At 46.0% G+C, this 22,582-nt stretch overlaps 1 protein-coding gene across 1 annotated transcript in view; it reads left to right on the top strand.

Moving 5' to 3' along the window:
- Positions 1 to 22,582, top strand: part of Tbxas1 (thromboxane A synthase 1) — a 153,788-nt gene that overhangs the window by 15,376 nt on the left and 115,830 nt on the right. Inside the window, exons 2-3 of the mRNA XM_026405397.2 lie at positions 15,128 to 15,221; positions 17,747 to 17,799. Coding sequence (XP_026261182.1) covers positions 15,128 to 15,221; positions 17,747 to 17,799 — 147 coding nt within the window. The remainder of the gene's footprint in view (positions 1 to 15,127; positions 15,222 to 17,746; positions 17,800 to 22,582) is intronic.

Here is a 22,582-nt window from a genome sequence, read left to right as displayed (position 1 = left end):
GTTGCCTTTTGATCTTGTATAATACAATTTCCAGCTGGACTCACCGTTGACCAAGCTAGCCCAGAGATCATCAAAGGCCCAATGGGTGAACTTGCCAAGAATTAGGTGAAGACAAAGATTTGGGGATTACTGGTACCCACAAGATGCAAGAGGATTATGATTATTTTTGGAACCACTCACAATCTTCTTTGTGCCTTTGAGTTGCTAAGTGTTGTAAGCCGGGTGCCAAGCTGGGCATCAGAACTGGGTTCCCAGGCCTCTTCTAGGCAAATCAGCATTCCACATGGCAGTGGAAAGATGGGGCATCGGCTGTGTCTGTGCAGGCGTGACCTCTAATCCAATTGGCAGATAGTTTTTGAATGCCTACTCGGCTAGATAGGAAGGAACTTGGAATCATTCCGTGGACCCATTACAAATGCCCACTGCCTGTCGTACTGACCTTGGCTACTCCGAGGTAACCAACCTCAGCGGGCCAAAGAAACAGCCCCTGTATTCCTCTCCCAGGTCAGGACCCCACTTGATCTCAGTCTTGGAGCCCTGAACAACACTCCAGGTGATTTGAACCCTGGGGATGGTAGGGTCCGGTAAATGGTACTGGTCTTTTCTGCAGGGCCCCATCCCACAAAGGAGACCAAGTCGGGCTCTCCTCACCCCATCTTTTTCAGATGGGTTGGTTTCTAGGCAATTTGATGCCCTACAAATGGGAAATGAGACACGGTGAGGGCTGCTAGAGAGGAGCCCAGAGCCCAGAGCCAGGCGCCTTGGGTTCAAATCTCTGCTATTACTAGCTGGGTGACCTGAGTCCTGTTATTTCGTTTCTCTGAGTCTCGCTTGTCCCGTCTGCAAAATGAAGGTAGTGATATTGTGTCCCCCAGAGGAGGGGAGAAGGGAACGAGTTCTCTGTGTAAAGCCATCAGAAGGGCTCTTGGCTCACAGGGCAAGCATGGCCCTCTGTGCCATCAGGACCCAGGCAGGAGCAGCCCGGGGTGCCCTCTCGGGGCTCTTAATTCAGTTGTCTGTCGGGGTTCCCTGGAGGGAGATGCTGCTCCTCTTTGAGGACTTCATAAAAACAAAGGATCAACTCCTGACGAGTAAAAGCATCCTCACGGAAACTGAACCAGGTCCAGGAAATAGTGAACGTGGGCAGGATTATATTCCTACCAACACACACCTGTGTTCCCCGGTGATCCACTGGCAACCCTCCCTGTTAGGGACGCGGTCACTCTTTGAGTCGCTGAGAAGAATGTCTCCATGGGACCAGGGTGATCTTCAGAGAAACCTAGGAACGAGCAGGACTTGCCAGGTAGAGAGAGGGCGGGTGCCCAGGGGAGAGCAGGGTCGGTGGGCACCAGGGGAGGGAGGGCATCGGGATGCCACGTTCAGGGTCATGCAAGGGCAGGTTGGGTGCTTGCGCCCCCTGAGGGGGACGGGCTCCTGAAACACTGTGCTCTGGACACCCTGCCTGCCTCTCCTGGGCCTGCCCTTGGAGACGAGGCCAAAGCCCGAAACAACCAGGGATAACAGGAAGCTGAAGCTCTCGGGGGCTAAAGGGGCACAGAGCCAACGACTGGGGCAGGTCATCACAGGCCCTCTACACCCCACAAAGGAGCGAGGGCGTGTCTGAAAGTGACAAGGAGCCACAGAGAATCCTGAGCAGACCCACCACAGAGTCAGGTTTACGTATTAGCACGTTCTTCAGGCCCTGGTGCAGAGGGCTGATGGGTGGATGGGAGGAGAAACTGGAGGCTGGGTATCCTCTAGGGACTCTGTTGAAGAGCCCATGTCCAAAGGAGGGACAGTGAGGCTGGCGCCGGAGGGGGCAGTTAGGAATGCACGTAGAGACCTCCTTCAGGAGAGGTCTAGGCACAGAGCGATGGTACTTGGGAATTGGCTGAAGACAGATTAAAAGAATCAAGACTTTGGCTATTCTGGGTCTCTTGTTCTTCCACATGAACTTCAGGACTTTTTTTTTTTTTCTAGTTCTATGAAGAATGTTATTGGTATTTTGATGGGGATTCCACTGAATTTGTATGTTGCTTTTGGTAGCACAGCCATTTTAACCATATTAATTCTGCCTGTTGGAGAACACGGAAGGCTTTCTATATTCTAAGGTCTTCTTCAACTTCTTCTTCAGTGTTCTCTAGCCTTCATTGTAGAGGTCTTGACCTCCTTCATTAGATTTATCCCCAATTGTTTTATTTTATTGAGGTATTGTGACTACCTGATCTCAAATTATACGACAGAGCTCTAGTAATAAAAATGACATGGTGCTGGCATCAAAACAGGCACAAATAGCAATGGAATAGAACAGAAGGCACAGACAAGTTCACAGGCAGCCACTTGATACTTGATAAAGGTGCCAAAAACATACATTGGAGAAAAGTCAGCCTGCTTAACAAATGGTGCTGGGAAAATTGGAGACCCCACGTAGAAGAATGAAACTAGGTTCCTGTGTTTCACCCTGAATAGAAGTCATCTCAGAGTGGATCAAAGACCCAGAAATTAGACCAGAAACTCTGCGACTGCTAGAAGAAAACAGGTTCAATACTCCAACATATTGGTACAAGCACTGGCTTCCTTCACAAGACCTCTGAAGCCCAAGAAATAAAACCAAGAATCAATAAGTGGGATGGCCTTGAATTAATGACATTCTGCACAGCAAAGGAGACAATTAACAGCACAGAGAAAGAGCCCACGGAGTCGGGGGAAACCTTTGCCAGCTGCTGCTCTGACTGGGGATCCATATCCAGGTTAGATAAATAACTCAAAATACTTAACTCCACAGGGGGGGAAGCCCAGTCAATAAATGGGCAAACGAAATAAACAGATGCTTCTCTAAAGAAGGAAGACAAATGGCCAACAAATACATCCCACATCCCTAGCAATCATGGAAATGCAGTTCAAAACTACCTTGAGAGTGTATCACTCTAGTTAGAGTGGTGATCATCAAAAATACAAATAATAATAAATGCTGGTGAAGATGTGGAGAAAGGGTGCTTTCACACATTTTTAGTGAGAAGTTAGTACAACTACTTTGGAAAGCAGTGTGGAGATTCCCCGGAAGACTGGGATTGGAACCACCCTATGACCTGGCCACCCCACTCCTTGGTATCTATCCTAAAAAACTCCTCACACAGGCACATCGGTGTTTAGAGCAACACAATTCACAGTGGCGGAGTTACGGAACCAGCCCAGGTGCCCATGAACGGATGCTGGGTAAAGACAGGGTGGTACACATACACCACGGAGTTTCACCGAGTCATAAAGAAGAATGAAATGGTGGCATTTTCTGGTGAATGAATGGAATTGGGGAACATCACGCTGAGTGACAAAGTCAGATTCAGGAAGTCAAGGGCTGCAGGGCACGATGGCGCACTCCTGTAATCCCAGCAGCTCCGGAGGCTGAAGCAGGAAGACCGCAAGTTCAAGGGCAGCCTCGGCCACGTAGCAAGGCCCTAAGCAACTTAGCAAGATCCTGTCTCAAAAAAATTAAAAGGGTTGGGGTTGTGGCTTGGTGGTTAAGCACCCCTGGGTTCAATACCTGGTACCCCTCCCCAAAAGTCAAAGGTCAAATGTTTCCTCTCCTATGTGGCAGATAGACCAAAATAAACAGGGGGAAATGCCATGAAAATCGAAGGGAGATGAGTGGAGGGAGTGGAAGAAGGAGGAGGAGGGACAGACAAAAAGAGGAAATGTGGAATGAATTGACCAAGTCATGCAATGCACACAGGAAGAGGCCACCGTGAGTTCACCTTTATGTCTGTTTATAAAACACCAATTTAAAAAAAAAAAAACTATAAATAAGTAGAAGGAAGACCAGTAGAGAAGAGGAAGGGGAACAGGGAGGAGGGAGAGGAAGGACTGGAGACCGAAATTCTACTCCCTGTGTGTACGGTTAGGTCAAAATAAGACCTCGGCATCGTGTGGGGCTCTGACACCTGATACAGACAGTTTTAAGAGAGTCGAAGACGACGTCGGGGTTTGTAAACACTCCTGATTGTGAGGACGTGGAGAGTTAACAGGCAAGAGCAGAAGCACTTGAGGACAGTGACCTCGGCTTTCCCAAGTCCAAGGTGACCCCCACTCCTCAGCATGGCCCACGGGCGGCTCCCTAGGAGCTGGGGTGTGCTCATCCTCTGCACGGCACCCACGCTCTGTTAAGTGCAGCTGAGCTGGGTTAAGGGGCTTTCGGACCCCTTCCCGACTGGCTCCTTGGCGCCTCGCTGGTCTTGGGGTGTCCAAGTGTGCGGTGGGGTCAGACCAGCACGGCGCATGTCCACCCTCCCCTCTGGACCCCAGCACCCCGGGCTTCTGCTCCGGCCCCCGTGATCTTGGGTTGGAGTCTGCTTGTGACCAGATGCCAGGCAGAGGACACGGCTGGCTTGTGGCTCTGGAGGTGGAGACAAAGAGGCACTAGGGGCTGTCAGGAGGCTGGGGGAGCTGCCGAGGTTGGCGAAGGAGTCTTATGGGAGATGATCTGGGATCAGAACGGCTGATTCAGCAGTGTTGGGGGAAATGGGAACTCTTGGGGGGTGTTTCAGAAGCCAAGTGTGTGGCAGGCAGAAGTGCTAAGGCCACTGGGTAGCATTTAGAGTCATACACTGAACTTCCTCTGACCCAGGCAACATCTGACCTTGTGGTCAACTAAGCTCCCCAGATCCTTTTCTGTAATCTTTAGTGAAGTCTGATCTCACTCTCCTTGCACTGGAGAAGCATGAAAAATACCTGTTCTACGTGTAGTTCCCACCATTTTCATGAAAATAAAACCAGTGAAAGAGCGAGCTTTTGCTCTTTGAAACATTAATTAAAGGCACCACGGTTTCCTTATTTAACTGAGGGCTGCTACCTCATCTGGGATTAATAGCAAAGCAAGCAAGTCTTTGTTGTGCTTGACAAAATGATTAATTCAGACTCTAGGTGAATTTGGGTTTCTCCACAGCTTTTGATGTGCTAAGATTCCCCAATGAGAACAACATCATCAATTACTTAAACAAGCCACCACCTTGAGAGCGTAATTATCAGTGAGGCCCAGCCTGCTAATTGGCAGACAGAGAGACTCAAACTCCAAGGCTGTGGCCTCAACCCTGACCTGTTCTCGGAGGAACAAGAGTCCTTTAAATTGTAGCATGCTCCTGTGGATCTGGGGCAACTGAGTTATTTTTCCATCTCTGCAAAACACAGCTCGGGAACCCAGAACCTGTGGCCGTGTTTCCTCGCATCCTGGCGGGCAGGGCATGGGGGATGGCAGGAAGGCGCGTCATGAACACCAGCCACTCACTGGCTGGACAACGCATTGCGGTGTGTTCTGGTTTTGACGTGGAAGCGAAGGTGGCATGTGTATTCACGTTGGGACACCACGGGTGTCTCTGTCAGTCTTTTTCTTATGGGACAAAAGGGTAGGACACTCCCAGGATCCTTTGGTGCCACCTGTGTGCTGTGGCAGAGAACCAGGAACAAAGCCCGCGCTCCCACCTCTAGCTCCAGGCCTCTGCTTGACAGTCTTGTGGGAAATGGTCCTCTTTGGAGGTCCCTGGCCGTTTTTTGTTTACAAACTTGTTTTGGAGGGAAACAGTGAGCACCAGGCCCATTTGCTGCTGTTCAACAAATACCGTGTAAGAGTCAGAAGTATAATCAGAGCAGAAATTGTGTATTTGAGTGGGTGCGTCCTGTGGCAGGTCCTGTGACACTTCTTTGCTGTGAGGATCCTAGAGGATCATCATGGACCTGCTTAATGAACTATTTGCTTTGTGCTGTTGGATGTCTGTCTGGCCCCTAGGCTGTAAGTGGCATGGGTCAAGGTCATTGGCATCCTGGCATGTGGCACCCAGCTCCGTGCTGGCCTGTAGGAGGCGTCAGTGAATGAATACCTGCTGTCCCCACGGTTCTCTTTCCTGGTAAAACATCCATGAGCATCAGCCCCGACACTGCCAAGGACCGCTACCGAGACTTCTCCCCTTCCTACAGGGAAACCACCATTGGAGTTTGGAATAAACCCAAGGTCAAACGCAGACCACTCTCCATAGTTCTGAGACCACGAGATTCATGTGGACCAGCCCTCCATGTGTACTCTAAGAATGGCTGGGATTTCCTTGGTCATTCTCTGGCCATGGTGTCAAGTTATCAGCCAGGCCACAGAACCCAAGTAAACAGACCTCATTTTCTGTCTCAGCTTGCTTGGAACAACCTTGAGGAGGGTTCACGGACCCTGGATGGCAGATGAGATCATTATAAGGGGTGCACCTTGGAGATCTTCCATTGAGAAGTGTTTTGTTTCACCTTCAGTTTTTATTTATGGAAGGGGAACTGATTTTCACTCACGCTCATCACATGGAGTTTCCTTTTCAAATAAATGCATTTAGTTAAAGGAAACTGGGAAGTAGGCAAAAGTTCATGCCCACAAGGCCAAATGACCAAGGTGCTCTACAAATGACTGGCTTTAGAAGATTTAGATCTTAGACTCCTGGAGTCTACAGGACTTCCACTGACTTTCTTGCCCTGAAAACTTAACATAAAAATGGAAAAGTTTGTTCACTCTCTGCACTACAGTGATCATCAATGGGGTAACTTATTTCTGAAGTTGGAAGATTTTCTGTAAAGTTCTCATCTACTTGCCTTTGAGACACTAGGGCTACCAGAGCAAGATGGTGCTGCAAGATGGTGGAGCTGGGTGTGTGGGCTGCAGGGTCGCCTCCCCTCTTCCCAGTAGCCTCACCATCCAGTCCTGTCCAAACAGAAGCCCAAGGCAACCTGCGGGGCTCGCCAGGGCATTTCTCCTTTTCAGACACACCCAAAATAAAATCTGGATCTGTAGGCTTTAGAAGTTGGTAAGATGACTGAATCATGGCTCCCAAAGAGGTCCAGTGAAAGCCACCTTAAAGGACAAAAGGAATTCTGAAGATCAATGATGTTGAGAATCTTGGGGAAGGGAGAATATCCTGGATTATCTGGGTGGGCCCCAAGTGTAATCACTGGGTCCTTGTTAAAGGGATGCAGGGGTACCATGTGAGAGAAGGCAGAGCATTAACTAGGAGCAGAGATTGACAAGCCAAGGGGGACCAGAAGGAACAGCCTGCTTTATACCAGTGAGACTGATTTGGGGCTTCTGGCCTCCAGAACTGTAAGGGAATAAATTAGTGTTGTTTTAAATCACTGTGTTTGTGGTTATTTGTTATAGCAGCAATAGGAAACTAATACAATTGGGGAAAAAATAGCTGACTTTAAAAAATGCCTTCAATTTCTGGCAAGATTTACCATAGCAATCTTTTACATAATGCACCACTATACATTTAAGGTAACTCTAGTTACGAAGAACCCTGATTAACGAATTTCAAAATCTATTTATTTCTAACAGGCATTCACATGGCTGAAATATCAAATATTAATTGCATGACATTTCACAATGGTGACACGTGATACGTTTGTATCATTTGAATTCATGGATTCAAGCATATTTGGTGTGTTTCCATCCATTGCAATTATTATTTTAGTGATGGAACTGTCCAAGTCCTGCTGGGGTAAAGCCAAGGAGTCAGTGGGTTTGTTCTGGAGATTCCAGGGGAGTATCTGATCCTTGCCTTGCTGGTTCATGGCCGCATATTTTGGATCTCTGCTCCTGCCTTCCCTGAAGTAAGTGTGTGGAGGGAGATATCTTCATTGTGTGGGGAGTCGTATTTTGAACAATTATATACTCTACCGCATCCCAGGGTTTCTGGCTTGAAAAACCAGTGAACTGTGGTGACAATGGTGTTGAGGAACAATAGACTTAGAGGGAAAATTGAAATCAGATTAGATATTTATATTTTAAAATGCCCAGTAGACATTAAAAGGCTGCAGTTAAGTTGGAATTTGGGTGAAAAAAGATGAACTCAGAGGAGAGAACGAAGCCAGAGGTAGACATGCAGGGTCACTGGCTCATGGTGCGAGGCACCTACAGCCACGTGACTAGTGGAAGGAAAGGAGCCACAGGGACAGTAAGGGGCAGCCCCTCTGGAGGGAGGGGTGACATCATGGAAATAGAGAGGAGTGTGGCAGGAAGTGTCCCAGCCAGCTCTGTCCAAATGCTACTGAGAGTTCAAGTGGAAAAGACCAGCAGGAAATCCTGTGATTGACAAGCTCAGAACCATCAGTGAACTTGACCAGGGCATCCCAGGGAAGCTCAGTGGCACTGGTGGGGGAGAGGCAAGGATGCAGAAGGGGAGAGAACACACTAGGTGCTGCCTTCAAGGAGCGTCCCGGGCAGTGAGGAAAGGCAAGCAGTGTCCAGAATTGAGGAGTGGCCTTTCTTCCTCGGAGATGGGAGATGCTGGGCTACGTTTGTGTCCTGATAGGGATGATCCAGTAGAAAAGACGAAAATCAGGGCAACAGGAAAAGAATAATTGAGAAGAACGAGTCACCGGTGGGCAGAGGACAGAAGTGAAGGGGTTGGCGTCAGAGAGACAGACCCTCTCTCTTCCCCTCCGTTCACCAGCGGTACTCTGATCACACCTCTGGTTTCTGAGCAACCTGCCTTTGTTCTCCATAGACTTGCTGCGTGTTTTCGTGGGGTGGTTTATCCACAAGTCCCAGCCTCGAGGAGAGGATGGAACCGGCTAGTGGACCAAGTAGACAACCACACCTTTTGGAAATGTGGCCAAACTGGCTTTACCTCTGATGCAGTGGTGACCCCAGGGTCTTTGTTTAACCTCCACACTTGACTCTCCCGAGCAGTAAATGAGAATATTTCTACTTTTATAAGGCTGTTGGGAGGTCACCCAAGGCTGTGCATAAGAACTTCACCACAGGACCTAGGACATGGGGAACACTGAGACCTATTGTGAATTACAATAGTAATGATGATATAACTTGTATGTCTGTGTAAACGTAGAACTGTTTTTCTTATGTGATGACAGGGCTGTCTTAAGGCTCTTGATTGCACTGATTATGTTTTTGTGGCACTTACACTACTGAAGAAAGAACTTAAGTTGGCTAAGTTCTTCTATATTTATTTAGTAGTCCTCTATTTTTTTTCCCCCAGAGGTATGAAGATCATAAACTGCTGCCTGTTTCTGAACGTTTGGGAACACATTATAATGACTGTCACTAAATCTACAGATTTGGACAGAATTAGAAAACAATAGGAAGGTCTTGCAACTCCAAAATATTTATTCCTTGTACTTATCTTATAGCACATTTTATATTTAGAGATTCCCTATTAGAGTGAGATTATTAGGCCACAATGAAATATTACACTTTGAAATGTGTGGGATGAAGCTAAAGAAATACTCAGAGGGAGATTTATGGCTTTAAATGCATTCATTCAAAATAAGTGATCTAAATCATGAATAAAATAAAAGAAAAAAATCAACAAGGTCAAACCCAGAGAAAATAGAAAGAAGACCATAATCAAAATGTGCACATAAATTAATGAGGCAGAAAACAACAAAAAGTTGGAAATGATCCACCAAAAACCAAAAACAAAAACAAAAAAAAAGGTGCTTGACAAGATTAATAAAACAGACAAACCTATGGCAAGACTAATCAAGAAGCAAAATGCAGGAAATGTCATGACCTCAATAAAAGATACCTATAAAAAATCTACAGCAAAACCTCACACTTACTTTTGAAACAGTAGATGTATTCCTATAAATCAGGAACAAGAGACTCACTCTTATTGCATCCTTTTTAATATTTTACTAGAGATACCAGCCAATGAAATAAGAAAAGAAAACGAAAAGTGAGGCAAAAGCTTTAAAAAGAAAGAGATAAGGGGCTGGGGATGTGGCTCAAGCGGTAGCGCGCTCGCCTGGCATGCGTGCGGCCCGGGTTCGATCCTCAGCACCACATACAAACAAAGATGTTGTGTCAGCTGAAAACTAAAAAAATAAATATTAAAATTCTCTCTCAAAAAAAGAAAGAGATAAATTGATTTTATTTGCATGAAATAGAACTGTCAATGTAGGAAATCAAAAAGTTTCTACATATAAATCAGTATAACTAATAAGAAAATCTAAAAGGATCGTTGACAACAATATTGGTATTTAAAAAATGATGTTCCTACAAATGAGCTATGCTCATAGCAAATATATGTAAATAGCAAAAAGATACGCTTCATGCACGAAATAATAAAGTGTTACTGAAGGACAGAGAAAATAGAGAGACTAAACATTTATAGGTGAGAAGAGACAGAAATTTGAGCAAAAAACACTAGAGGGAAGAAACCTTGTCTTATTGTAATTCTTTCTAGTTTTTTTCCTCTTTACATTTTTATATGTTTGAGATCATGTTCTCTACAATTTTTCTATGTTTTAATAATGTTGATATTCTCTAAATTAATTGATAAATTTAGTGCAATTCCAAGAAAAATCCCAACAGGATTTTTTTTATCCAATTAGACTAATGAACTCTAAAATTAATACAAAAAAAGTAAGATTAAAAACGTTTTAGAGCTATAATAATTAAAACAGTAAGGCACTGGCATAAGCTAGAGAAAAGGATCAGAAGAGACGCATGCACCCACACCACCAAGGTATGTAACAAAGAGAGGTGGCATTATACCTGAGAGGGAAAGGCAGTGGGGCAGTAAGCACACTGTCCCTTTGCCACCCCAGGGCAGGGGCAGGATCGTTTAGCCAGGATCCCAGGGAGGGAACAGTCTGACGGCCACCTCTCCTGGTAGACTGTCTCAGCATTCCCTCTGAGGTTGATTTCTCTTCCCCAGTAGCTGGGAAGTTCCTCTGAGCAAGAGATACCAGCATTTCATTTCTAGGGGGAAATGCCTATCGTCCTAGTTCAGAGGAGGAACATTCTCCTTTGCAGGTGGTAGCTTAGGGGGTGGTCCAGCTGCTACCGACGCAGAGCCAATGTGCACCGAGTGACTCCCAGCCCTCGGGGAAGCTGAGAGCAAGGTCTCGAGGGAAGGACAGGGAACCAAAAACGGCAATGAAAGTGTCGGAGCAGACCTCAGTGCTGAAAGGGGAACCGAGAGGCTCCCATCAACCACTTCAGCATCTCCCCAGGAACATCTGCCTCGAGGCTCGACTTCAGCTCTTTCTGTCCGTAGAGCTTCTCACTTGTGCGTGTGAGGGAGGAGGGGGGGGGGAGAAAAGAGAAGCAAAAGGACCTAATCTCAACCAACGAGACTGTAGGTCATTCTTATCTAAATGACGGGAAGCTCTTCCGAATTCATCTACCATCTCCCCCTCTGCACCCACACATGGGGAGGCAGCTTGTGGTCCCCTATCAATGATGGCTCATCTTCTAACCAGTCCTTTAATCAGCCGGGAGAAGACAATTCTGCTGGCACCTAGATAAGCCACAGTGGAAATGAGAAGGAGAAAGAAAGGAGAGGAAAGAGAGGGGACAGGGAAGGAGGGAGGAAGGATTTCAAAGTTGGGAAATATTTTTGAACTCAGAAAAGAAGCAATAACAAAATATTTTTTTTTCCTAATAATGAAAGAAATAAAGACGTATTGATGTGTCTACCAAATTAGGAAAGAATTTCTATGAAAGCATTTGGTGAAATGGGAATGGGACAGTGAGATGAACAGGGGAGAACTTTCCAGAAAGCATTTGGCATTATGTATCCATGTTCAAAACCAGTGATTCGTGAATTTCAGGTTTGGAACATCTTTATACACAAAATGCTGGAAAACTCAGAGGCACTAAAATATTCATTATTGTAGCAGGACTTAAAGTCGATAAAAGTATTGAGAGCACTATAAATATTTAACAATACATATAATTTAGTTAATTATGAAATATTCACAAGAGGAATACTATATAATCATGAAGACAATATTCATAGAGGTTTAATAACATGGAGATTTTTTGCTTATGCTAAATGTACAGAGGCAGACATATAGATAAATAAAACAGGAAAAATATGGAGAATTTGATCTCGAACATATAGAAATTCACAGAGGAAAGAACTAGAAATAATTATAATAAAACAGCAGTATGTTTTCTTCTTGATAGTTCATCCTAGTTTTTTTTACCCAAATTTCTGACAAGCACTTGAAGATCTACCTTCTGGAAACCCAACAAATCTTATATTCTGCTCCCATTTCTTAACAAAACTTGGTTTTAAAAAGAGAGCAATTTAAGGCCCTCCTTCTGATAAAGCTTCTGATGTGACCTTGACTTTTTTCAGAATTGCTGAAGAGAGCCAGGCATCATGACAAAGGGCTTTTCTTCTCCAAAGAGTGGGACCCTGGCTTCCTGTAGTCTAAGACCATCACTATATTTATCCCAGGAAAAGTGCTACCTGCCAAAGAACTCTTTCACCCACTCAGAGACATCCACAGCCTCTTCAATCTGCAAAAACAGCTCCACAAATAGGAATTCTTTGCTCTTTTTGATTCATCCAAAGCATCCCCCAGTTTATCGTGAGTGGCTCTGGGGCTAAGCATGGGCCTCACACCGACGTTGAGTCCATGAAGAGATGCCATCGTCTTGAGGAAAATCTTTGACCTTCAAAACTTGAGCTCGATTTTGAAAGTGATCCCTATGGCTCAGTGTGTTTTGAGATGGTGTGAGTTTATCCGCCAGAACCTCAGGACACAGTCCCGCAGTATTTAATGCCTGCTTTGGTCGTGAAAATCAGACCAAAGAATGCTGTCTGAGGCCATCGACACTTTCAGTTGTCATTTTCCAACTGAAGTATCCTTAATGTAAACAATGACAGATGTCCATAATCATCGCCGTGTGACACATTTGCATTAATTCCTGTCACACGAAAGCTGTTCGAAATGTCACAACACGGGGATGGCACGTTACCTGCTTTTCACAGTAGCATCCCAGGCCACCTGTACATTTTTGGATGGCACCGGAATTAATGACACAATTTGACACAAAAGAAATTTCTTTGACAATGACAAGTTTTAAAGTAGCCAGAGGAAATTCTTAAAAAATCTTTCCATCAACTGTCTAAAACCCATCCATTGGTATTCCTGGTGTACCTAGAGATGCCACATCCCAGTACCCCAAACTGGGTGCCTTAAAACACCTATTCCCCCATAAAGTCGCTCTCTGACATCCTGGAGGTAGACTTCCACTTCACTTTTTGAACCTATCAACCCCATTACAAGTAGAGTCCGTGGACTTGGGTGCAGAGCTGTAGAGACAGAAGGCCGTGTGTGGACCCTGGGGCCAGACAGCAGGAGGAGGAAGTAAGAAGAAGACGAATGGAATCCGCTTTGCGATTCTGCCCTAAGTCTGGTGGCAGACTTCTCTCCCTGCAGATTTGGGTGCAGGGACTGTGGTTACTGATGACGATACTGGGCCCATCCCCAGCTGAACACGCTCACAGTCTGCACTTGAATCCAGGCTGCAGAGTGAAGTTTGTGGTTGCGGCCAGGACACTCTCTGCTTGATGCCATATGTTTGAAAATGTCTAAATTTTGTGCAGAGACACACGGGCAGTGTTCTTGTAAGTGCAGTTACATAATTAGGGCATGGACTTGCATAATAATTAGCATGTGTAATTAGGCACAGACTTCTTGTCCTTTAATTAGACAATCAAGACATCTAATTACAAAATTAAGATGTAATTACATGGCCCAAGATCTTCATAGTTCTTTCCACCCATTAGAGATTCCATTTAGAAGATAATTCACACACACACAAAAAAAAAAAAAAATTGATGAAGAAATCAACATAGACTCCCAATCTGAGGACGTTAAAGAAAATGTTAAGTGATCTTTCCCCTTAGGTGCAAGGGTAGTTGCTTAAAATATCATCACCCCCTTGAAAGAACAACTTTCACCAGTTATGCGTCAACCTTTGGTACATGCACTAATGAAGAGGAATATTGGCATGACTAATCCGTGTAATTCACTGTGGCTCTGGAGGAGGGTTTATAATTACACTTGAACATGGACTTAAATGTGACGTCCTGGGAATTCATTCAAACCTAATAATGCCCCAGATGGAAATCTTAGGAAAGCTGGGAGGAGAAGTATCCTCCTCATCACCCCACTTGGGTCTCCCTTGCACCCCCTTTATTTTATTTTTTATTTTTTGCAGCTACTTTAAAATAGACCTACTATTCAGAATAACGCAAACTCAGAACCTAAGTTCTGTCGTCCTTTCTCTGAATATCTGAGTACTGGCTGAAATGTTCTTAAGTGCTCCTTATCAGACTACAGGTGGAAAAGGTCAAAAAATGTAGCAAGTATTCCATCCTTCCCCATAAGCAAGCAATTCTCCCAACACTGTTTTTTGGGCTCCAGTGCTTCTAGGAAGCCAGATAATAGTGTTATTCCCTGTTATTTTGCCTTGCCCCTAAATCGTGATTTGGCTGATCTCTGCATGGTGCTGCACGCCCAGTTGGACTCATGGGTTTTTCTGAACTAACTGAACTTTCGACCTAACTGGCTGGCTGGTGAGGGATCCGAACCATATGTCCAGGTTTTTCGGAGCCAGTTCTGACTTTAGCCGTGTTCTCCCTCTGTTCCCATAAACTGCTAAACTATCCTGGTAATTCCAATGTTGTGACAGCCACGCTGCGCTTCTCAGACTGCTGCTCTCTCCTGGGAAGTGAGTGGCACAGAAATCTGTCGGACCACACTTCCTGATTTGGGGTTAAGACAATCTGCTTCCCATATGGTCTCAGGCCAGGAAAACAAGACTCGAAGGGGTCCCAAGTGGTTGGTGACAGGATCTCCTCTCTATGGCTGGCCCCTGTCCTTCTTTTCCATGTGACGAGGGACAGGTTACGTATGGAGGGGAAGTCGGTCTTGATCAACAGAACAAGCAGATGCACGGAAGACTTGTGTTCTGCCTTTGCTGGTTGTCACCTGGCTTTCCATGGCAGGTTGACAGGCAGAGGAACCCAACAGGGTAAGGTTCCTTTTGGGGAGTTTATTGATGGGATCTCAGGGAGGAGGGGCAGTCGGACCCCCTCATCCCTCAGGCAGACCCAGCCCTGAGGTTTGGATCCCTTGATCTTTGACCTGCCACTCAAGAAGAGGCATCGCTGAGTTCCCGTCCTGCCACAGGACTCTGTCCCTCAGCCCTTAGATGGGCCAACTCGGTGCGTATTCTCCTGTCCTTCCTTCCAGGGAACTCACGATTTCTGATTCCTAACAGGGTCAAAGGCATGACTCAAACTTGAGTTTCTTGGTGTTTGAACTTGGCTTCTCCCTCCAGGTACTCCACCTCGGCGTTCTCCAGGCTGGAGGAGTTGGGCGTCCCACATCCCAGGCCTTCGCCCTTCATCGGCAACTTGACATTCTTCCGCCAGGTAAGGCCCTGACTTGCTGAGACCAGGGAAGTGCTGTCGTCCATCCCTTCCCCCCAAACCCCATTTACTGAGCATGGAAACACGCCAGATCCCGGAACGCAGCGGTAGAACTCACACCCTCAAGTGCACCACCACACAGTGGTGTCCAGTGCCGGATGCGAGGTGCCCTGGGCTCGGTCGGGCAGTACAGATGGTAGCTGTGGTTCTGCTTTGGAGGAGAAGGAGATGTGTCAGGGCAGAATCATCCTGGGGGAGTTCCTAAAGTAGGGGGTCCTGGGGGTGCTGTAGACAGGATACCCCACCAGGTGGGGAGCCCCATGTGAGGGGACACAGCAACAGGAGGGGGTGGCCAAGGTCGACCAGCTGCCTGGGGCACCTAGAAGCCAAAGGTCAGGGAAGGAGGCTGAGCAAGGAGGCTGAGGAAGGAGGCTGTGGAGAGAGACGGGCTCCACACCTCAGGCCAGGAGGGCGAGCAAAGGATTCTTCATCCACCACCATCTCTGGGTAGCAGAGGGACATCCAAGTAGAACAACACTCAAGGGACAAGAATCTAAGTGTCGCTGACATGGAGGCCGATAGGGAGAGGGCTTGGTGCCAGGTGGGGACAACAGCCAACAGAAAAGACCACGGAGACAAAATTAAGAGAACTCTGGTGACCAGTAAGGAGCAGAGGACTGAAGGGAAGATGAGTCTAACATCAGCCCAAGTCTTGATGCAGACAGCGCCCGTGGGGTGACCACAGGGGAAGGCGGGGGGTCGCTGGTGCGGCGAGAAAGCAGGCTTTATTTTAAGTATGTCACCTTTGATCTGCCAGAGCGACCTGCAAGTGGAAATGGCCAGTACCTATTTCTAGACACAGACCCAGGTCCCGATCGTCTACAGTTTTGTTTGCTCTTCCCTCACGTTGGATTTCTTAGGGGGCGGTTGGTTTATTCTGCCGACTCAAGGGCCCCGGACACCAGACCCAACATCAGGAGCCAACAGATCCTGAGATGAAGAGCCACACACAAGAGCAGGAAGGAAGAGTTTGGGTTAACCCCGATAATAACCCCTAACACTCTTGGCCACTTCCCCTGTCCCTGTCCTGCAAAGTCTGGCCTTGGGCCCTCGATAGAAAATGATCACAGCTCTTCCTGTCCCTTTTCCTCCCAATTTCTTTCCCAGTCCTCGCGTCCCTTCTCTGCCCTTCACCGTGGGCTGTTTTTCTCTTCCTGGCTTGGTTTAAACACCTTTTTCTCCCATGGCTCTCTCCAGGGTGACCAGTTCACAAGTCTCAAACCCACAGACAATAGCTCATTGAGGCTTCCTGTGGATCCTTGCAGCAAGTGTGAAGAAATTTAAAAGTGTCAAAATAGAACAACAAACCAGATAGGAAACGTAAAGAAAGTAAACCTCACAGGGAGCTAGGGGGAAGGGATCTGCCGGGTTCCACTGAGTCATTAATTTGGTATTAACATTTTTGGGGAAACAGTGTTAACTGCCGATGTGAGGAGAACACAGAGCTGCTGCCTCTGGATGACTTCCCACATATGCTCCTTCTCAGCCATCGTCTCTGTATGTACTAAACCCTGCCAAGCACTTTCGAGAACATACTCATTGCACGGCTTGCTTTTCCATTCACATAATCTTTCCTCGATAGAGAACTGACTTGCACTTTGAAATTCGATGGCGTTAATGAGAAGAGAGCATGCATCTGCTCAGGAAAGGAACTATCCGTTTCTAACCCCTGACTCTCCCCTCCAGCCCTGTGCATCTGCTCATCTACTACATGCCCACACCACATCTAGAATTTTCCACCCACGCCCACCCAACCCAGGTGCATTTCATGTACACTTCACTCCCACCACATCTGACATATTCCCACCCCAACCCATGGGACTTCCCCGTGCCTGCACACACACCCATCTCCATCACACGACCCTATCCCTTCAGCACAGTGGGTCTAGGATCATCTGGCCTCCACCCCGCCCATCCCATGGGCATCTTTAGTACACTTCACCATGAGATGTATATAGCGCTTCATCCTAAAGTTACTCGAAGGTTCTTATGTGATGCTGAATATGTTGGTTTTAGTTAAAATCTCACTCGGATCACAAGAATTCCAAGTATGTAATGATTCAGACGGACGCAGTGGAAGTTCACATACATAGGGCCATGAAGAGGGTCTTGGCCAAGAATGATAGGAACAGGAACCAAATCTCAGAGGGGAACATTACAGTTGAGAAAGCAAACCACTTCAAATATTTTAGCAGCAATTATCCACAAATAGTTTAAGTCTGATGATCTCCTTTGTCCATTAACGCACAACTGCCTGAGAGCTTTACTTGGCAGAATTTTTTAAAAAGTTATTCGTTTATCCCATATCCCACAGTACTTGAAAGCAATATAACTTCAATTCTTTTTTTTTTATTGTTTATATAACTATGTTCTGGCTGTTCCAAATCTTTTTTTTGTTTCTGAATAAGTTTGAATAATTGAAATGTCGCTTCATCTTTTTCTCACTGTAGTGCCGTGTTTTTCCTCAGGGTTTCTGGGAAAGCCAAATGGAGCTCAGAAGACAATATGGATCTCTGTGTGGGTAAGAACGGAGCTGAATTCTTCTATCTATCTTGGTTTCTGAATCCTGAACTGATGTAGAAGTCATGTCAAGAATGGGAATGCTACAGTATTTCTATTTTTCAAGGGTCCACAAAGAGGGTTCCTGGCCGTATAGACAACGTTCCTAAAGAAGACCTGGGCGGGGCGCGGGGGGAGCATCTTGCAAGCCTGAAATACACTCTAGGCCTTCAAAGCCTGCTGGACTGGGTTCCTTTATCTCCACTTTCCTACCACTATGAGAAGGATACACTGGGACAATGTGGCCCTCCAGGCCTCAGAGCAAGAAGGCCAATTTGCCTTGATGACCGGGACGGGTCCCGCCCCATGAACTCATCAAAATCTTCCTTGGACCTGTATGGTTCAACCCTAGGGCTACAGTGCCCTGCCAGCAACACTATTGTCATACAACTTATCATCCAGTCCAGGAAACTTTGGAGAGTGAAAGGAAATGCTATAATTGATTAGGATAACGGTATAAACCAAGACTGTCCTGAAAACCCTGGGAGATATGGCTCTGTGTGGAATAACGTAGCTCTTCCCTTTACTTTTCCTGAATTTTCTCTTCTTATGCCTCAGAGTGTGCTCCTCTGTTTCTCAAAGTCCAGATCTGGTGCACAAACAAGCCCACACTCAGGCCACTTTCTCTATTCAAGATTAGCAGGTGTGGGCTGGGGATGTGGCTCAAGCGGTAGCGCGCTCGCCTGGCATGCGTGCGGCCCGGGTTCGATCCTCAGCACCACATACCAACAAAGATGTTGTGTCCGCCGAGAACTAAAAAATAAATATTAAAAAAAATATTGTCTATACATGTACAGTACACATACAATTAAAAAAAAAAAAGATTAGCAGGTGTCAATCACACTGTTCTTCAACTGTTCCTTCATACCAGGGTCCTGTCCTTACATAGCTTCTCCTTAGTCACCAGGTCACTACTAGTGGCCTTTTCCTGATCCCCAGGTCAATGGTAACTTTTTTAGGGCATTAATGTTCTGTTTTGAGGCCACGGCACAGCCTAATGGTGTCCAGTGGTTTGTAAGCCTTTCTGCTGATAGGATTCGGGGACATCTGCTCTCTCAGTGCTGGTTTTTGAAAAGAATTGGCTTCTACTCTGTGGAGATGGCTGTACCCAAGAGACCCACAGTTCTGGCTAAGCGTTTCTATCTACTCCTTGATTTTTTTATGATTCTGAAAAACTAATAAATTTTTGTATATTAGTTATCCTCTATTAGTTTGTCATTTCTGCATAACTACCCCCCCCAAAAGAAAACCACAATTGTAGCATAAACCACAATTTATTATCTATGTCTACACACTGGCTGGAGTGGGCCCGTCTAAGCCCTGCTTGGCAGGAAGGCCCCTCTGGACTTCCTGGTGGTTCTGCTTGGGAGGGGACCCATCCTGAGTCTGCTGTTCACTCTCCTCCTCCATGAAGAGCAGGTTCATCGGGGCAGGGTCTTCTCATGGCAAAGGCAAAGACTCAAGAGAGCAGGAAGCAGTGGTTCACCATGTCAACTAACATCCTATCAACTGAATGAAGTTCTGTGGCCAAACCGAAAATCAGGGGTGGAGGCACAGTGTGGCCCTGGGAGGCCAAGCAAGTCCTTTGCCAAGCCTGGTGTTAACGGTGCAGTGAGGTTTGAGTCTGTGGAAACAGTGCACATCTTTAAATAAGAACCCTATGAGTCGTTCAACTTGGCCTTCACTTACTCTTCTTTCTTTTTCTGTATGACAAGGATGGGACCCAGAAGTGTGCTTAGCCATTAAGCCACACGCCCAGCACTTTTTTCTTTTTTTCTTTTGAGACATGGTCTTGATACATTGCTCAGGGCCTCACCAAGTTGCTGAGGCTGGCTTTGAACTTGCCATCCTCCTGCCTCAGCCCCCGAGCCACTGGGATTTCAGGTGTGCACCACCACCCCCAGCTTAGGTTTTTTTTTTTTGTGCCCAAATTCTGGCTTTATCTCGGATGAGCACTCCATCAAGTCTTAAGGGATTGGACTGTTTACCTTTCTCTTACTCTTGTGCTTTCTATTACTTTTAAAAAGTTCTCATTCCAGCTCTCTCCTTCCAATAGTCTCTTTCTACATTCGACTCGACCTTGGCCTTGGGGGCTGTCTCCTATGTGTTGAAACAGAACACTGACTCAGAATGATAGTGTCTTCACCAGCATTAGAAAAAGTCCTTTCTGAGTTTGAATATAAGGAATCACCTCCCTCTAGTACTTCTTATACAGATTTCTTACATAGTGAAAACTCTGGATATTTTTAAATAATTTAAAACGTCAGGTGAAGAGTTTAAAAAGCACTGTGCTAACTGACGTGTGTGTGTGTGTGTGTGTGTGTGTGAAGGGGTGGGGGAGACAGGTGGAGTGAATTGGTTTCCTTGACAACAGGATGTCCAATCAGATTTTTCCCCAAACTTTACACAAGTTCACACAATTTATCCTTCTTATTTCAAGAAAACTTAAATCATAGAGAATGATTTCAAATGAGGTTGCGGAGATCAAAATTGCAGTATCATCTCTACTCTTTGTTCTCACGTCTGGTGAAAAAGAAAGGTGATGGCATAATTTCTTCATACAAAGCCAACGACTTTTTCTCCTTTAAATAAAGAAGAAGAAAAGCCATGAGATGCCAACTTCTTTGTAAATGGGTCCTCGCCCAGGTCTCGAGCAATCTGGGGCTGGGGCAAAAGTGGCAGAGCTGAATGAGGCTGTATCTAGGCTCCTTTCTAACTCTAAATAGTACTTTCTTACTGCTTAAATTTTAGCAAAACGGCTTTACAGATTGGGAATGTCAAAGAGGATGACATTCAACAGACAGCAAGGAACCTTCTTTCAGGAAACAATGTGGTTTAAATGACACTGATTTTTAGACTACTATTATTATTAGGAAATAGAATCCCATCTTGTCCTCCGAAAACTTGAGATAATAGATTGATTCCTCATTGGCCAGTGAAACCTCACACTATGGACACCATACAAGATCACTGGGCCCTTAGATGATGGCAAGCCCTTTACCCACAGAAGAATGTGGGTAGCGAGGGTCTCCTCACTGCTCTGGACCTGACGGCCAACCATGGTGACTATTTGTGCTTATGATCTGGTGGTCAGGGCTCACAAGTAGAAACAGGCTCCGCCGCCCCCTTTCCCCTCCCACTCAGTGCCATGCAGGAGAAGGGGACATGGCTGGGGAAGGATTCTGTCAAGAGGGAGTGACATCAGTGTTCATCATCACTACTGCCACCGTCACCACCACCACTGAGAACAAATGTCTTTACCAAGCATCTAACTACATATCCTGCTTTGGCAGGCTCTGTGTGGATACCACCATACCCAGGGCCTCTGCTTGCTTTGAACTTGCATGTGAAGCCAGGGACTGGTACACAACTACATGTTTTTTGGTTTTGTTTTGTTTTTTAATTCGTGGCACTTGACAAGACCACTTCTGAGTTGAACAGCAGTACTATCGGCCACGCGACACAAAGCAAGCCAGGCTTCACCTAAGCTCAGGATAGCCTCCCGCCAGGTAGTGATCACCTGTGGCCTCTTTCCGGGAAGGATGAGCCCAAATTGGATGGATATCCCTTCCCAAACCTGATAAGGATGATTTCAACATAATCCTTGTGCATTGGTGACTCAACAGAAACAGGATAGAGATTATGCCCCCGCCAATTCGTAATTGGCTTTGTAATCCAGTGGAAAACAAGCCTTTCTTAAGCTGTTGCTATTAATTACTTACGTAGAGACCCAAGCCGGGCTCGTTAGCGACAACCGAAGGCCTGGTGCCAAGCTCCGCTTCGCTTACCGCGCCTGTCTTTGAAGCCCTGGCGCTGCGGCGCTGCTCTTATTTGCCTCAGCCCCACTTCTCCTTGCCTCCACATCACTTGGGTTTTGATCACTAGTGTACACTCAGCTTCCTCTTGTTGAACTTGACTTTGATGGCTCCTGGCACCCGTCCCCTATGCTGCTCTGTCTTACTAAGTGGCATGCACGTCCCTGGGTCCTTGCACGAAGCCAACTCTGCTGCGTAATCTACATTCCCCTTAGAACATTAGCTGTGAGCAGGCAAACATGAATATCATGCACAATTCATAAAGAGTAATTGAGAATGCAGAGAAGCACACCTGTTCCCGGCCCAACCCTTCACCACCTCCCCACAGAGGCAAGCTCTGCTGCCCACCCTCAGATGGGTCATTTACGACACACATGGTTCCTTTTTTTAATATTTATTTTTTAATTTTAGGTGGACACAATATTTTTCTTTTTTAATTTTTTTAGACGTTAATGAATCTTTACTTTTTTTTATTCATACGTGGTGCTGAGAATTGAACCCAGGGCCTCACACATGCTAGGCAAGCGCTCTACCACTGAGCCCCAAACCCAGCCCCACACTATTCTTGATCTTGTTTTGTTCATTAAGAGCATTTGGAAATTTTGTCATATTTCAATCTACTCATTCTTGTTAAATGCTATTCTATTTTTATTAAGGATTTGATTGTATGGATATATCCTGATATATCAGTTGATGATTATCTTTTGCTTTTTCAAACAATACTGCAGTACATACTCCCACACATACATCATTGCCCTCTGCCTAGGTGTGTCTGTAGGGTCAATTTCTAGAAATGGAATTATTAGGTGAAGGCTATCTACATGGTTTCATTTGGATAAGCATTACTAAATTGCTCTCTAGGGATTATGTCAATTTACACCCCATAAATAAGCATAGGAGAGCCACAAGTCCCTTACATGTCCACAGTTA

This window comes from Urocitellus parryii, chromosome 3 (genome assembly GCF_045843805.1).
Source record: "Urocitellus parryii isolate mUroPar1 chromosome 3, mUroPar1.hap1, whole genome shotgun sequence".
Classification (NCBI taxonomy): domain Eukaryota; kingdom Metazoa; phylum Chordata; class Mammalia; order Rodentia; family Sciuridae; genus Urocitellus; species Urocitellus parryii.
The sequence above is the reverse complement of the archived record's forward strand: the minus strand, read 5'-3'. Positions and strand labels throughout refer to the sequence as shown.